The sequence below is a fragment of the Phalacrocorax aristotelis genome, chromosome 15 (assembly GCF_949628215.1).
Source record: "Phalacrocorax aristotelis chromosome 15, bGulAri2.1, whole genome shotgun sequence".
NCBI classification, from domain to species: Eukaryota; Metazoa; Chordata; class Aves; order Suliformes; family Phalacrocoracidae; genus Phalacrocorax; species Phalacrocorax aristotelis.
In genome coordinates, this window is record NC_134290.1 from 3,675,539 (window position 1) to 3,691,163 (window position 15,625).

Sequence of the window (15,625 nt, forward strand, 5' to 3'; positions counted from 1 at the left end):
GGTTAGGCAAACTTATTCCCAGGTATGTAGTACTAGGCAAAGTTAGCATAATCCTAAAAAGCTGCCTCCTGCTCCTCTCCATAGGAAGCGCTCCAGAGCACTTGCCGTCGCAGCTGAGAGGATCACCCCCAGGCTAACCTGGTATCTCCAGACACTGTGCTCACTGGAAGAAATACTGTTGAAAGTTTCAAGCAAAAATATACCCAGTAGTTTCTGCAGAATATAATCCAACTTTATTAAAAAGTCAACATTCAGTAAAAATTACTGAATCTGTATCAAAGGCTCTGCTACTTACTATATGGTAATTTTGGTTTTATTCTCTGGTAACAATTGGCAAATCCTAACTCTTAAAGTTACAAACGCTGGCAAAATTATTAGATTAGAGGTACTCCTCGGGAAGCAGAATAGCTTTAGGCAGGAACTGTAGTTACCGCAAGTTGGCCTAGCCACAGAGGAAAGCAGCAATATATTACATACCAACAGAGAGGAAATAAAGCAAAGCACAATGGAACTGTAGGAAAAAAAAAAAAACAAACAACTAAGCAAGACTGTATCGGTTAATCCTGAAATAAATTGCAGGCAAGAAATACGTGTTTAAAGGTCAGTCATTATTTTGCAAATACGCACATACAAAATCTATTTTCTAATCTGTATTTTCCAGAAGTGTCACTTATAGCCAGGGGATACTTAAACTGAAACTTCTTATTAAGACTATGGGAAACCTTAGAACAAGCAAATCTCTTTGTGGAGAAAGCATACCTGCTCTTTCTGTATTTGTATAGCTCAGAAAACCCCTCTTCCCCGGGTTTGATTCGGTACAACTTTAACAGCTTCCTCTCCATGTTATTTATACACCAGCTAGTTTCAGTACCAGCCAAAACAGAGATTCAGATCAGGAGTTTGATCCTCACCCAGCATTTCTGCACTCTCAATATTCATCAGTCTGGAAGGGTAAAACCTCCACGACAGTATTAAAGCCTTTAAGGCATTTGAGGCGGGGGGTGGGGGGCGTGTGTGGAGCTCCCTAAAGAGCCCACTTGTTCTAATGTATTTCCAGAAGAAAGCGCACATTTCCAGAAAACTAGGCTTTAATTTTAGCTGTTGGCATATAACACGGTATCTGTACCATAGGTTCCCCGTCCTGCCATCTTATGGAATTGCTGCCAGGTGAGTGGTCCCTGCACATGCTGGATGTTCTCCCAGGTCCTTCCCGTTCGCTTCTTCTGGATAGCATCCTGAAGAAAGGGCTGTAGCGAGAGCAGCATGCGCACCACGTCCTGGGAGGAGAGCATGCTGATATCCAATACTGCGAACGACAAAGGAGCAATCATTTTCAGTGAGGAACAAGAAGAATTATTTTGAGACGGCAGTATTTTTTGCTTTACTGTTCCTTCGCATTGCTCTTCACAATGCCCGTTTGTACAACTCTAATTAGCTTAACAGCCTTTAATGTGGGAATTTATGAAAACGTTACTGAAATAAAGCTGTCATCACAGCCCTTTTCACATCCCTTTCAATGTTACTGTTGTCCGGCTCGGGTCATAAGAAGTCCGAGCATCCTCAGCACATAAACAGGTAATATTTGATTATAAAGTAACATTTTTTTTTCCTTGGTGACACTTTCATACAGAGCAATTCTTTTCTGCTGACACCCTTCTCTAAAAAAAGGGCGCCATAATTCTGCCCTCCCCTCAATAGTCAAATTCGTTTTGCATCTCTGCTTCAGATTTGGGAACTTCCACAGACTCTCACACAATTTAGACCACAAAGTCTAAGGACGACCGTCTTATTGGTATTTTATATGTAATTTATAAAGCTTTCAGAAATCTCCTTTATTTCTAGAGTATTATTACGCATATCATTTCCCACAAAGATTAAGTGGCTCATGACCGGCAAGTTCCAAACAAATTTACAGAGGTCACAAATAATTCAAAGGAAAAAACCTGTTCTGGCCCGTACCATTGCTGTGAGGCCAAGAATGTACAGTGGCACTTCTTACTAGGGCTTCATCCACTTTTCCACCAGTGGGGTTGTCCACATACTGCCTGCCTTGCTCGAGGGCATTGAAGCACTCTATCCAGGAGTCGTTACTGTCTGCCTGCAGCCTGTCGTAACTCCAGTTCATACAAGGGAGTGTCTGACGATTGTTGGAGGACATATAATCCAAGCAGCTCAGAGATGTGAAAGGCTGTGTGTGCTGATTCTGGAGGAGGAGGAGGAGGCTCATTGGAGGTTCCTGGGTCCTTCTAGCTCCCTCTCCCAGCTGAGAGATCAAGTTGCTTTGACATATCATCAGTCGTCTTTCTGCAGCTTGGCCAATGTCCGAGGTCTTGCCAAAAATATCCAGCTCATCCTCAATGAAGAGCCCGGAGTTGTAACCTAATTTGCGGTTCATAATAGCGCTGAAGCCACAGGTGCAACGGTACTGATCCTCGTTAGACGAATCTGGGATGTATAATCCAACATCTGCACCTTTAATATTCATATTACAGGCGCATATACAGCAACTATCAAAGTTACGGTCTTTGAAGATGTTCAACACAGAGTCTGAAAGAATTAGGGTGACGTACAGGCTGTGGGCTTCTGGGATTGGCTGGACAGTGGCCGGCTCCACAGAATTAAGCGGTCGGGTTGTAGAAGGGGTAGAAGCAGGTGAACCTTGATCTGTGCTGTCATATTTTACAGATCCTTGGCCGCTCGCAGTACCCCCACCTCTAGGAGTCCTTGGGGTCCTGGGAGTGCGTGGGGTGGGGACAGAGAAGCGGGGAGTCGCTGGTGACGGCAGAACTCCTGCTCCGCTGTTGCTGGCCGGAGCGGTACTATTTAGCGTCACTGGTGTATTCATCTGAGGAGTGTTCATCTGAAGATAGTCTTGGTCGGCCAAACTCCCAACGCTAGGCACATTGCTACAAGAAATATATGAACAAACCGAGTCAAATGCCATCACAAACTGGTTGGTTGTAAAGACTGATTTTGTCAAAACTTATTTTTAAATACACGGAGATGGTGAAAACCGAAAGGATTCATTGTAACGGCAGTAAAGGAAGAACACCTTCAAACGTCTGCTCATAGCCTTTTACTCATGTCTCTCAACTAAAACTGCGATTCTCATCATGAACACCATCGTGCCTTATCAGTAGAATAAAGAGGTATCACCACAGGCACGGAGCCCTCAAAGATTATTCCCATGGCCTAGAGCTCAAATGCTCTTGAGAAGAAGCTCTAGATGAATTATCAAGTTAAGATTTTAGGAGATTTGTAACTCTCTTAGGGAAAAGAGAAAGATTTGTAGTTGTTGTTTTAAACACAATTATCTGTGTTAAAAACAATTCCACACATTAGTGGAAATGAAGAAAATACTTCAGAGGCATAGAAATCTTACTTTATTTTAGAAATTACCACTGTAAATAGCTGTCAGAAGGCACGCATGGGGCACTTATACACGCTATTGCCTCACGGTGCATGCCGGCGGTAACAGGGTTTGAGATACTCTAAATGCAAATACTCATCTAGGACGACACAGTCCGTGGCACAACATGACACACCGCATTACAGACTCTTAGTCCAGTAAAGCTAAGAATCATATTTTTGAGTCATCTCCTGTCATGACTGGTTTTTATTGCTCTGTTTTTGTCATTTTCTGCCAAATTTAAGTGACCAAAGAACAGTTTGTACACTCCCGTGAGATCTATCTTCTCTCTGGAATGACTCATTTTATCAAGAAACAGGTAATACGGGGCCAAAAGAGTAAGACTTCACTTAAGTTTTTCCTTTCCAAGCTGCTAAGAAGTTGCTCACTTTTCTTGAAACATATTCTTTACACATTAGGGCAAGGAAAAAGTGTAGGAATTCAATGAGTCTCTTGAAAAAAACCTTTTTCCCCTCCTTCATCATGTTTGTTCTTCCTGTGTATTTTGTGTGTTATTTAAAAAGAGTACTATTTTAATGCTCAGATATCATTAGTGACTTGAGAAGGAAAACAATGAAGACCTTATTCCTCAGAATAATTTTATTACCTTGAACTGATGTATGTCCACCTCAAACCAAGAAAGGAAAAAAAAAAAAAACAAACCAAAGGTTTGAAGGAGTTCTGAATCTGAAGCACACTGAAAGCCTCAGACTAATAAGAAAAGGTGACCTAGAAACCTTGATTGGCAATCACCACTCTGTTGGAAGCCTGCAGTAATAATCTTCACTCTAATTGGATTATATTGAAAATGAAAGGGTTTTTTTCCCCAACAAATACCTGAAATTAATAACCAGCTCAGGCCTGGTGAATCGGTTACTATTATGAAAAAAACCTGAGAATTAAATTGCTCCCTAGGCACTATCAAGGGTTTACAATTTCTTTTTCGCAATTCTTTTGAGAACACTGAAGGATCCTTCGGAGCTGGAAAAGGACTGATTTAAAGGATTTACAGACTGATTTAAAGATACAGACGGCTACTTCTAGAAATTAATGCAATGCAGCAGGAGACCTGTGTACTATTATTATACCTTTTAAGAGGTTTTATGAATTTAACAGTGCAAATTCTTGATAGCTTTCATGATCTCCAGCAATGAATTCCTTCCATAAACATTGCTAATTTCTGCAAACTGAGTAAGGAATACAAGGTTTTAGATTTGATAGCCGTCTTTGCTTACAGGTCACAGCACTCTCACAGCCAGGAGAGACACGGCGCCTTTTCTGTCAGTATCAGAAAGCGGAGGATAGCATGCAGCCCATCAGCGCCTCTCTGATTAGCAGCTCCCTAGGTGACCCGTTCAGGTGAAATCGCAAGAACTCAGAAGAGCTGACACAAGAACGGGGCAAAGGGAGCTGTCACAGGCCCACTCGAAATTCTAAGAGCCCTCCGAAGGCAAACTGGTATCACCAGGACCAGGCATCATCAGGCTGAAGCTCAAACTGAATACACGAGTCTGAAGAAGGGGCACCTAACTGCAGGCTAGAGAGCAGGACACTGAAATGGGAGGGCAGAGATGTGAGAGCTTAAGTGCATCCATTTTATTCCTTAACGCTTCTGCTTTATGTTGAATTACGGCATTTTCCTGTATCAGAAATTGTAATTAGTTCAAGTACCACGTTCCTGTTCTTTTAAAAGCGCTAAGACTGTCGCGGACACTAACGACACCGATTCCTAAAAGCTGTTTTTAATTCAAATGTTCCTACTATCAGAACTTTTTTTTCTGAGACAATGACAAATTGAAAAGGTGTAGAACACCCTGGCAGGATGTTTTATGGTTCTGGTGCATAGCAGAAGCACTGTTAATATATGCAAAATTTTAATTAATGAGCCATTTTAGGTATGCGCACGACAAACTAACTTCCTACAAGACCGTACTTACTTGTAGCCATCTCTAATGAAAGTGGCTGCAGGTGGCAAAGGAAGTTGTTCAATTTTAGGAGGAACAGCCCAAGAAGGCCTGAAAATACAGGCATCTGGTATCTTCAGAGGTAGGAGGCACTGACTTGGCAGTATCTTCAGCGGAGCAAATACGGAGGAGCCCACAAAAGGTTGAAATGATGGAACTTTGTGCACGTACGAAAAATCCTGTAACACCGAAGTGACATTGTTTACAACAATAAGGTAAGGCTGCTCTTTATATTTAGATATTTATTAGTCATTAAAACCTACTGTACTGTTTGAACCCTCTACAACTTCATTTTTTCCAAAATTAAGTAAATTTACTCATTCCACAAAACATTCAAGAGCAGTTCCTTCAAGGAAACTCAGCTGAGGCTCCTTGTTACACTGAGACGGAATACGACTTCCACGTCGTCACATTTCACAATTAGATTAGACTCATTTAAGACAGGCTATGTCTGAAGAGTAGTGTACTATGAAATTTTCATACCACCTAGCTTTAAGCACCTAATTTAGGCACTTAAAAGAGTGATTTTGCAAGGCTTCTATAGAGACAATGGGGAGAGAGGCTGAGTCACAGTGTGAAGAAACCTTAGGTGCCTTAGCTCAGCCTCTCTGAATAACCCCCTTGTTGGGGATTAATATAATCCATGTAATAACAGTGGACATTTCACATGTCCCAAATATTAAATATAGTATTAAATATAAATATAGAAACAATCCACTAAGCATAATAGTAAATATAAATATAAATGAAGTCCAGTCAAACCAGACTTTCATCGACTATTAGGTTTGTTGGCAGAGAATGATGACAAGAACTTCAGCCAGAGTTTCTAGAGTTATTCCAAGTTTCTTTCAGAAGAAAAGAGCTAGTCCTTTTGAGGCACTACTGCAAAGTAAAAATCTTTATTGAAATGGTAACAGTAGTATCTCTCAGAATTTCAGTATTTAAGGTCTCATTAGATCTTTGCGTTTTTTCCCTTGCGGCTCGGAAAGCATTGAGAGATGAGAAATGTGTGGATTACTATCTTCAGCTGCTGAATACTCAGCGCAAGAAACCTACTTACATGTTCTCAAAATGAGTAGCAATGGGTTTAGGTGCCTGTTTCCCCCACTGGTGTATATGAGCAGGTGTGACACACTTAAAAGCAAGTAAACTGTGCTGTTGGAAATGTTATCAGGCAGAATTAAAATATGTATTTTAGCACTCCTAAAATGGTTGTGAGGGAGATTGAAATATCTTCAGTATCAATGATGCCCTAAAACCTGTTCACACTCAAAAACTTTCAGCTCAACAAATTCCAATACAGATTTTCTTTCCAGGCCCAAATTATCCTACTCTTAGGCAAATACTGTACTGCACAAACAGAAGAAAAAAACCCAGCACGGTCCATTTGTAAGGAGGAGCCTTACAAACCTTATAAAAAACTTACTTTGAACTTCTGCGATGGTATAAAAACTGGAAGACCCACAAACTACGCAAGGCAAATGGACACTGCACTTCAGCAAAGCCTCTGGGTAGACGCCTTCCCTCATCACGCCTTCAAGTTACAAAGTTAGGGTAGAAGGAAGAAAAGATCTTGCAATAACACAGCAGACTCGCTAGATATGCCTCGCTTCCCAGGTGGCTACCTGGCTTGACGAGGGGCCCACTGACAACTAAATCCTTACACTTCCGCAAAGTCTCTCTTTCTCAACAGAATTGTTTGTAAAAAGCTCTCTACCGGCTCAGCCTCTTCCCAAGCGTCAGCTTCATTTGCAGCCCTGTGCGCTGGTAACTCCTGGGTCTGACTGGATGCACTTTGTCATAATATGGAGACATAACCCCTGAACGCAACAAGCTGTCTTACATCTCGCAGGGACAGACAGGGACTTCCTCCTGCCCCAGGGACAAATCTGAACGCTCTCATGGAGGTAGTCACCCCGCGGCGTGCCTGTGCTTTACTTTCAGTCTGCCTAAGGAATACTATTACTGCCATGCAGGAAAATTTACTAATTCACAGCTGACTAAATCATTTATACTACGATAATTTTACACACCAGTATTCTCATAGTGATATATAGCCACTTCTTGTCCATGCAACTGCAAGTGCTGTATCTTTCCGTGTATAGCTCTCTCAGCAATGCAGATGGTTAAAAACAAGCCTTCAGTTAATTCCAACATTCACAGGAGCACAAAACGAGAGGGAAGGAGGTGGTGTTGGGAGAGAAATGGCTGCTGAAATAGAAGGAACAGGCTGTGGCAGATTAGGGACAGGGTAGGCCTCAAGGAGGAGAATTGGGCTATAAAATCAAGGGTGGGGACCATCAGGAAGACAGAGTTGTAGTGCATCTCTCCCTTTTTATTACCTGCGTACAGATGAGCTGGCTGCAGAACAAGGTGATGCGTATTTCTACAGGGAAATGTGCATTTTAAAGTTTAAAAAAAACCCCTCAGGCTATATGCATGGGCATATGATAACGATAACTTCTGACAAAAGTGACAAAAATTGGCCCAAAAAGTTAAGTAATGCAGAATACACACAAGCAGGCAGAATGATTTTATCCTACCTCTTAACCTATACTAAAGATGGAACAATGAAATACAAATCAATGTACACTAGGTGCTTATGTTAAGTCCTTTTATGTGATGCTATGGAAAAATGGAGACATCTTGATGTGTAAATCAGGGCGGTGAGTACTAGTACCCAGCAGCAGAGTCCCCATTTAAAAATAGTTCTTTACTCAGATACACTATAGGACTCAATATAGGAGTAACTATGTGACATTACCTGACCTGTGTTATACAGAAAGTCAGATAAGAATGGTCCCATCTGGCCTTAAAACTTGTGAAGTAACATCAGCTGAAGAAGAAACAGAGCAAGTTCAACCCCTGGGCTTTCTCAGAGATTTTCAACCCTAACCAAAAAAGGCAACATTTCAGAGAGAAAAAGGCAGCCTTTCTACATGCATGACTTTATCCTAGCTGCATCCCCCGAGACTGGCAGCAAGGAGTGGCTATACATAAAAGGTGCTACAGAAAAGTTATCTGAAGAAATAAATCATTTAACAGCTACTCAGTCACAAGTATGATGTTTTTTCATATACGTACATTCTTTGTTAGGCATAGGGCTCATTTCACGTACAATATTGTTTGTTTTCTGAGAACACCCAAAAACATTACAAACACGAAATTACCAGAAGAAAAATACCTATTGTTAAAATCAGGGAAACAATTAAAAAGCTCTTTTACTAGAGAATAATTTTTTTTTCCCACTAAAGACTTTATATGGATCCAGTTCACACTCGTTAGTCTGCTACGCACGCTACAAGTCATAAAAAAATCAAAACATACATATAAAAAAAATCAGAACATACATAGATGAGACTATGAAAATACCACATATTCGGCATGTTACCTTAATTTCTTCAGGTTTAGGGCTACCTAATCCATCTTCCACTTCCATTTTAAACTCAGCAAGCTGTGTTGGCATCATGTTGACCATAGGGCTTTCCATCATTCCCAAGGTAGTCACCGTCTCCGAACTTACTCCATCTTTATAGCTCATTACCGGGGAGAAGGCAGGGTGTTGTTCTAAAGAAGGTGGTGTTGGGAACATCCTTTGGAGATCTGCCACAGCTAAATATGACGAAATAACGCACTGTTAATCATTAAAATACAAATTCTCAAGGAAATCCAATAAAACAGAAGAGACTGACTCAATACCACCTCTTATTTCAACAGCTAAAACCTAGCAAAGATTCTACAGATTTACTGGGCTTCTGACACCAGTATAAACCTAGACAAAAAGTTAACTCTAGGGATAAATACCCAAAACTTCCTAGGGACACTTTGGACACTTAGTGTTCAGCAGAAACAACAATCTGGTAGGTACACAAATTCTATGTACAATTTTAACAGCAACAACAAAATATTTAATAATAGAAGCGATTAATTGACATTAATGCAAAGTTCACCCCGGCAACTGTTACTAAGGAGATACAGAGCAGTTTCTTCCCTTTTTCAGAGCTGATACCGAGCCCCAGACAGGCGGCTTTTGGAATCAGCACGCACGTAGCTGCGTTCTTCCACTGACGTAGAGTCACTGTAGCTCATTCGGTCCCCAGCACCATAGCACCTGACGATAAGACAGGCTGCTGTTGCTGGCCCAGGCCCAGGCAATTTGGCTTAAGAACCAGAGTGCCCCCCATCCAGAAGTGGCAAGTGCCAGCGGAAGCCGTCAAATTGTGATTTCACATCACAAGATATTAAGCCAGGAAAACGCCTGAATTACTTCTCAGTAAACGAACATAATGTAATCATCCACCACATATTTCTCTTCTTTAAGCAAAACAAACAAAAAACCCCAACAGAAATGCTTTATAAAGTGTAATGCAATCAAACAAAAATCAGAATAGGCTGGTATTTCTCTCCCCAGCTACGTTCTTTTTCCTTCCAGCTACCAACTTCCATATTTATTTTGCTTAAAATTCAGGATATATGCTATCTTCTCCTGACTTAAATTAGGACAGATATTCTCTGGCCATAACCACCACTCTGGTGAATTCACTGTTAAAACACTCAAATTAGAGAGGGGTAAATTCCCACAGGTGCCTCTTCGTAAACACTGTTTCTGACAGACTAAATGCCCAGTTCCATGTCCATTCCTACACACACATCCAGCCCATGTTGGTAGGACACAAGGACAGGCCTGTATTCGATAACTTTTGCAGCCTAAAGATTATGGAAAATTCATAAATACAGATGGATTTCTGACTGGTAAACATGGCATTGTGGAAATCCAAACTGGTGAAATATAGTACTACTCTCAAAAACTAATTGAAAAAGACAGAACTAAATGATGGAACTAAAATTATATATAGTTTATGAATACATAGACTAACAGTACATTTTTGTAGGATGCTGCAACCTCAAGATGTGTCTCTACTCGGCCTTAACAGAGCCAAAACCTGAACTTTGGTCTTTTGTGCAGAGAGGTGAGACAACCAATCTATCTAATGTCTAGTTCGTTCTTTAGACAAAGTAAACCAACTCAAATGCTCCCCAAAACGGAGCTCTGTTGGTAGTAACAGTCAGAGCCGAGCTCAGTCTTTCATGACCTGGAGTAGTTCAGTAAATAATGGGTTGTGAATTATTCCCACTCAGTTCTTCCCCCATCCCCAGCCTTTGAATTTAAAAGACCTTAGTCTTGTCCTGATATAGGATAAATTAATGTTGAAAACAGGTTCAAGCTAATGGAAAAAACAATTTTCCACCCAGTGCTAGTATGAAATGTCAACTTCAGGATGCAGCGGGATTAGCTACTGCCTCTGTTTTTGAAAAAAGAGAAGCGTGGTTTAGAAATTGAAGAAAGGGGGACAGGAAGGAAGGTTAAAATGAAACGTGGTCAGTAGGACTTTATTATGAGGTACAAGGCATTTCAGTCCCCTGTAGATACTGTTATGCCTTGACAGCTGGTGTCACGGGAACAGCTACAAAACAGGAGTGGGGTGCACCTATTTAACTTATTTCACACAGCTCTACAGTATGTCATTTTCTCACACTCAAGCTCACTCCAGTTGGCAAAATTCTGCACTGCAGATTCATAAAAAAGTTTAATTACAAAAAATCCCCCAACCCTACAGCAACAGGCTAACTATCATTATTCATTTTCATGTGTGTCATGCTTGAAAAAGCTTTGCATATTTTAAAAAGCTATGGATCAACTAAACCTGTCAAAATCCAATCTCTTTATACTTCAGACTTCTAGATTTGAGTAAATCAGCACAGCTTTTATGGGTCCATAAAACTCTGACTCATCTCCTTCAGACTGTTTTTTTTCTTCTCCTCAACTTGTTCTCATTACCAGCTAAAGTTAATGAGAAGGCATTAAAGAACAATTTGCAGAGAGATTTGATTTCTACTTATAGAAGCCACAAAAATCAAACCTTCTTCCTCCTCACCACTAAGTAATTTGTAATTCATAATTTGACTGGTTAGTACTACACCAAAAATTCTCACCTCCTTCTTCCCTGGACATACATATATATGTTTCTCTTACATCTCAAGAGAAACGCCACCTATGTAAATAGAGTCACAGAATCGTTCAGGATGGAAAAGACCTTTAAGATCATCGAGTCCAGCCATTAACCTAACACTGCCGAGGCCACCACTACACCATGCCCCTACGCACCACATCTACGTGTCTTTTAAGTACCCCCAGGGATGGAGACTCAACCTGGGCAGCCTGTTCCAATGCCCGACAACCCTTTGGGTGAACAAGTTTTTCCTAATATCCAACCTAAACCTCCCCCGATGCAGCTCGAGGCCATTTCCTCTCATCTTATCGCTTGTTACTTGGCAGAAGAGAGTGATACCCACCTCACTACAACCTCCTTTCAGGTACAAGAATTGCAAGAAAGCCCATGTATCTCACAGAGTTAAATTCATCATTCCCAACAGGCGTCAGCACAGGCCTTACAAAACAGCCCTATTGTTTTAATCTGCGTTTCATGTGTTTTCAGAATACTAAATTTAATTTCTAAGTTTCCTGCACTCCTATAGCCTTCCCTGTGCACGTGTAGTACCTGCACAAGCACCACTTCTACCATAACCATTTGTAAAAGGTCTGCAATGTGTCTTTCAGATAGAACCTAGTTCTTTGCTTTTAATCATGCACTTCCACACCTAGATTAAACCGTGAAGGTGATTTTAGTCTATGTCGAATGCCGAATGCAATTTTCTTCCAAGACCGGTTGCACCATAACGGCCAGTTGGTAAGTCACGGCTTTAAATTCTTTGAATTCTTTCAAAAAAGAATGATTTACATCTAAAGAGGGATATAGTAATGGTGTAAGTGACTAATTGAGATTAAATACTGACTTGAGAATAGAGGGGATAGCTTCTAAATGAAGACTCGTAACAAATCCCTCCCATTCTTCCAATCTAAGACAACACCGCCGAAAGAAGAGCATCTCAAATCTCAGTACGCACATTAAAAATGTATGTCCGTATTACCATCCACTGTTCTCATTAAAACCTGCTTATCCTCGTTTAATATTGGCACCTCGTAATTACAGAACACAATAAGCACACTACCGCTTAGTTCTGGAAAAGTGACATTATAAGCCTCCTACAGAAAGGCAGGACGGTAGCTGTGAGGGGATTTTAGCTGTCAACAAAGAGGTAATCAGTTGTTGCTACTTACTTGGTGGGTAAGGTACTGCTGTTCTAGCATCCTTCCCTACAGGGCGTTCCTCAGACCCTACTGCAGGCATTTTTGATGACCGAAGAGCCGGTGATACAGCCTAAAAGCAGAATAATCACATACTGTATTAAAAAAATATACAAAATATTAGAATTCATAAGCTATTAAAAATTCTAAAAGCTCTCTGAATGAGATCTCACAAGAAAGAAAACAGTGGACTTTTCTACTCTCCCATCTGCTCCTGCCCAAGGAGTCTGGATTTCTTTTTCCCCTCTTTCAACACTAAAACAAAAGAGTCTCTGAAATATTTGCCTGTCTATATACCCCCCATATAGATACATACATAGAAGCGCATGTGGCTATATACACAGAAATTATACTCAAAATGTTACCACAAACACTGATCTGTAATGTGACTACTGCACGTGCTTCCACGTTTGGACCACTGTAAGATAACAACGGGAACGCGACGCTGAGGGCAAGCGTGCCGGGAACAGCCTGCCACGGGGCGCGGCTCAACACGGGAAGGACACGCGGTCTGTCCAGGCCAACCTCACAGAAAAAGGTCATTTTTTCATTTTGATAGAACAGTCCTGGAGTAGATTTGCTATTAATGCGACATCTTAAGTGCAGTTTGTGTGGAACGACAGAACAGGGAGAAGCGGTAAATAAAGTGGTGCACAGACATTAGACTTTTAAACGCTGTTAGTTACTATGAGTCAGTTTAGGATCACCTTCTGTATCATTATGGCTGTATTAGATTAAGCTTAAAAATAGTAATTATTCAAATCTTTGTCTTTCCATGTGTCTTGATTTTTTTTCCTGGTAATTGATGTAAATCTGCTTTTCCTTTTGTATTTCCTAATATTCAGCACTGAAATAAACTGCTTGTAGCAGTAGAAAGAAACATGCTTCAGAGCATTACTGAAATTCAGGCAACTTCTTAGATAAGGTAAAAGAACAAATCACCAGATTCTCTTCCATAACCTCAAACACACACAAAATACTGACAAAACCTAAGGACACCAAACCAGATGCAATGTATTTATAGAGCACCTGGAAGTATTCTTATAGCCTGTCTATGCGATGACCGCGTCAGCAAGTTAGTTGTATCCAGGTTCCCCTCATGACTAAAAAACTGTCAGACGACACAAGCTTTGATGTCACCTAAGCCATCACCAACATTCCTGAATTAGGCACAGTGGTGATTTCTCTCTTTGATGGATCTCCTGAAAGGACACCTCTCTCTGCTAGCAGTTCTTCCTAGGTAAAACCCAAGCCGGCCTACCTGGAAACTCTCTCCTATCTATTAGGGATAGTTGCTACCCACTAGGATTCCATCTTCCTCCTCCTCCTCCTTTTTTCTGGCCAAGGTTTAAGTCTACAGAACGCTCAATCCTACAGAGACTTACACCAAGCTCATCTTCATCTGAATTATCAAAGATATTATCGAGATCATGAAGTGATGGAGCCAGGTCTGTCACCTGTGTGAGGCTACCAGAGCCTACTCGGCCTGCAGCATTGTCTTGCCGGGTATCTGTCAAAAAGAAAGGGAAAAACACATGAAAAATAGGAGCAAATTGCCTTTTTAAAATTTTACTTCTCACTCTAAATAGGGGACAAACAAGAGTCACTGAGGCCCCTTTTCTATGATGTAGCCTAGAAATAGCCTTGCAGTCAAGTTTTAAGCAAGCACCGAAGGTCAAGAGGGAAAGAATGAAGGTAGGTGCTGCTCAACTTTAATACTCTACAACAAAAAAAAATTATGTTATTAAAAAAAGGACAAGCAGAATCGAGCTTTTCCATCTCAGGAGCTGCCTATAGCTCTCATGTTACGGTAAAACGTTCAGTACGTGATTTTTCCTTTCAGATTTTATCGCATAGCTTTGAGTATTTTTGCTTTGCAGAGGGAATTAAGGAGCTTTTACCCACCAGTCTTAGGAGCAGAACTGAAAATAGACATGGCATCTTTTCCATCAGGAACCGGTGTAGAATGACCCGTTGTGGGGATTTCCTTGGTACCAATTCCATCTTCTGGCTGTACAAAAAAATACAAGAGTTTTTTATTGGATATTAATTTAAGGTATGTAAGGACAACTGTTTTCCTATGTCAAGCCAAACTCAGGGCTCTGGATTAAATGCTTTCAGAAGGAAAAAAAAAAATTAAGAACGGAAAAGAACACGGTTGCTGTTTATCTACGTGTCGGGAAAAGCCTGAAGTAACACTGTGTGTGATTTACAAAGGCTTCCACATACATCAGTTAACTTTGCTAGCCAGTACAATTTCTCCAGAAAACACATCTTCTAGAACTTTAAGCGTGGTGGCTCAAAGTGTTTTATTTCTTAGCTTGAATCAGGGCCATGCTGCTGGCCAAGCTGATTATATACATAAACAGGAAGTATTCCCTGCAACAGCAGTGTTTTCCTACAGAAACAGGCCCAGAGGGATGCCAGCAAATACCAGTTCAAAAATAGCATAGTGAAATGAAGACTTTTCCTGTGGGCCGGTGCAGGAAAGAAACACTAAATCTCTCTGATTTTGACCTGTGGAACAGGCTTGGGTCTTCCTGAGAGCTGTAGAGCAAATACTGTGCTACAGGACCGTAAGTCCAATAAGAACATTAATTATAAAGACTCTGCATTTACACGTTACCTTGATCTTTTTCAAAGGATCTTTTTCAGCCCCAAGTTTGCACTTTTTATTGCCAGTGAAGCTGTACTTTATATCACCATCTTCAAAAGTGTACGGATCACTAGTGTCTCCCAAGCCTTCTCCAGGTTGTTGTATTAGGGGCAAGGAGTCAAGATAGTTCAGTGTCTGCACTGGTTTCTGCTCTTCCAAAATTTTAAACCGTTTATTAGGTTGTGCTAAGAACCTGAAAGTGAAAATAAGCAAGCAAAGCCATCATGAAACAAAACAAACATACGTTTTACAGCAAAGCAAAACAACAGCTCTTAGGAGCTGTAGCTGACACACAAATACAGCCCGTGGCGCTCTCACTCCGTCCTTCTCGATCTAGCAGAAATACGGTTTTTCCTCAAATAAATGATGCATTTGCCTACATTCAGTAT

The 15,625-nt window shown here is 40.9% G+C and overlaps 1 protein-coding gene across 2 annotated transcripts in view; it reads right to left on the reverse strand.

Annotated features, from left to right (window-relative positions):
• Positions 1-15,625, reverse strand: part of MED13L (mediator complex subunit 13L) — a 203,718-nt gene that overhangs the window by 26,713 nt on the left and 161,380 nt on the right. For both annotated transcript variants that reach the window (XM_075110712.1, XM_075110714.1), the window contains 8 exons: positions 15,207-15,429; positions 14,486-14,591; positions 13,966-14,090; positions 12,554-12,653; positions 8,765-8,985; positions 5,347-5,552; positions 1,960-2,906; positions 1,127-1,306 (listed from right to left, as the gene is read on the reverse strand). In XM_075110712.1, coding sequence (XP_074966813.1) covers positions 1,127-1,306; positions 1,960-2,906; positions 5,347-5,552; positions 8,765-8,985; positions 12,554-12,653; positions 13,966-14,090; positions 14,486-14,591; positions 15,207-15,429 — 2,108 coding nt within the window. The remainder of the gene's footprint in view (positions 1-1,126; positions 1,307-1,959; positions 2,907-5,346; positions 5,553-8,764; positions 8,986-12,553; positions 12,654-13,965; positions 14,091-14,485; positions 14,592-15,206; positions 15,430-15,625) is intronic.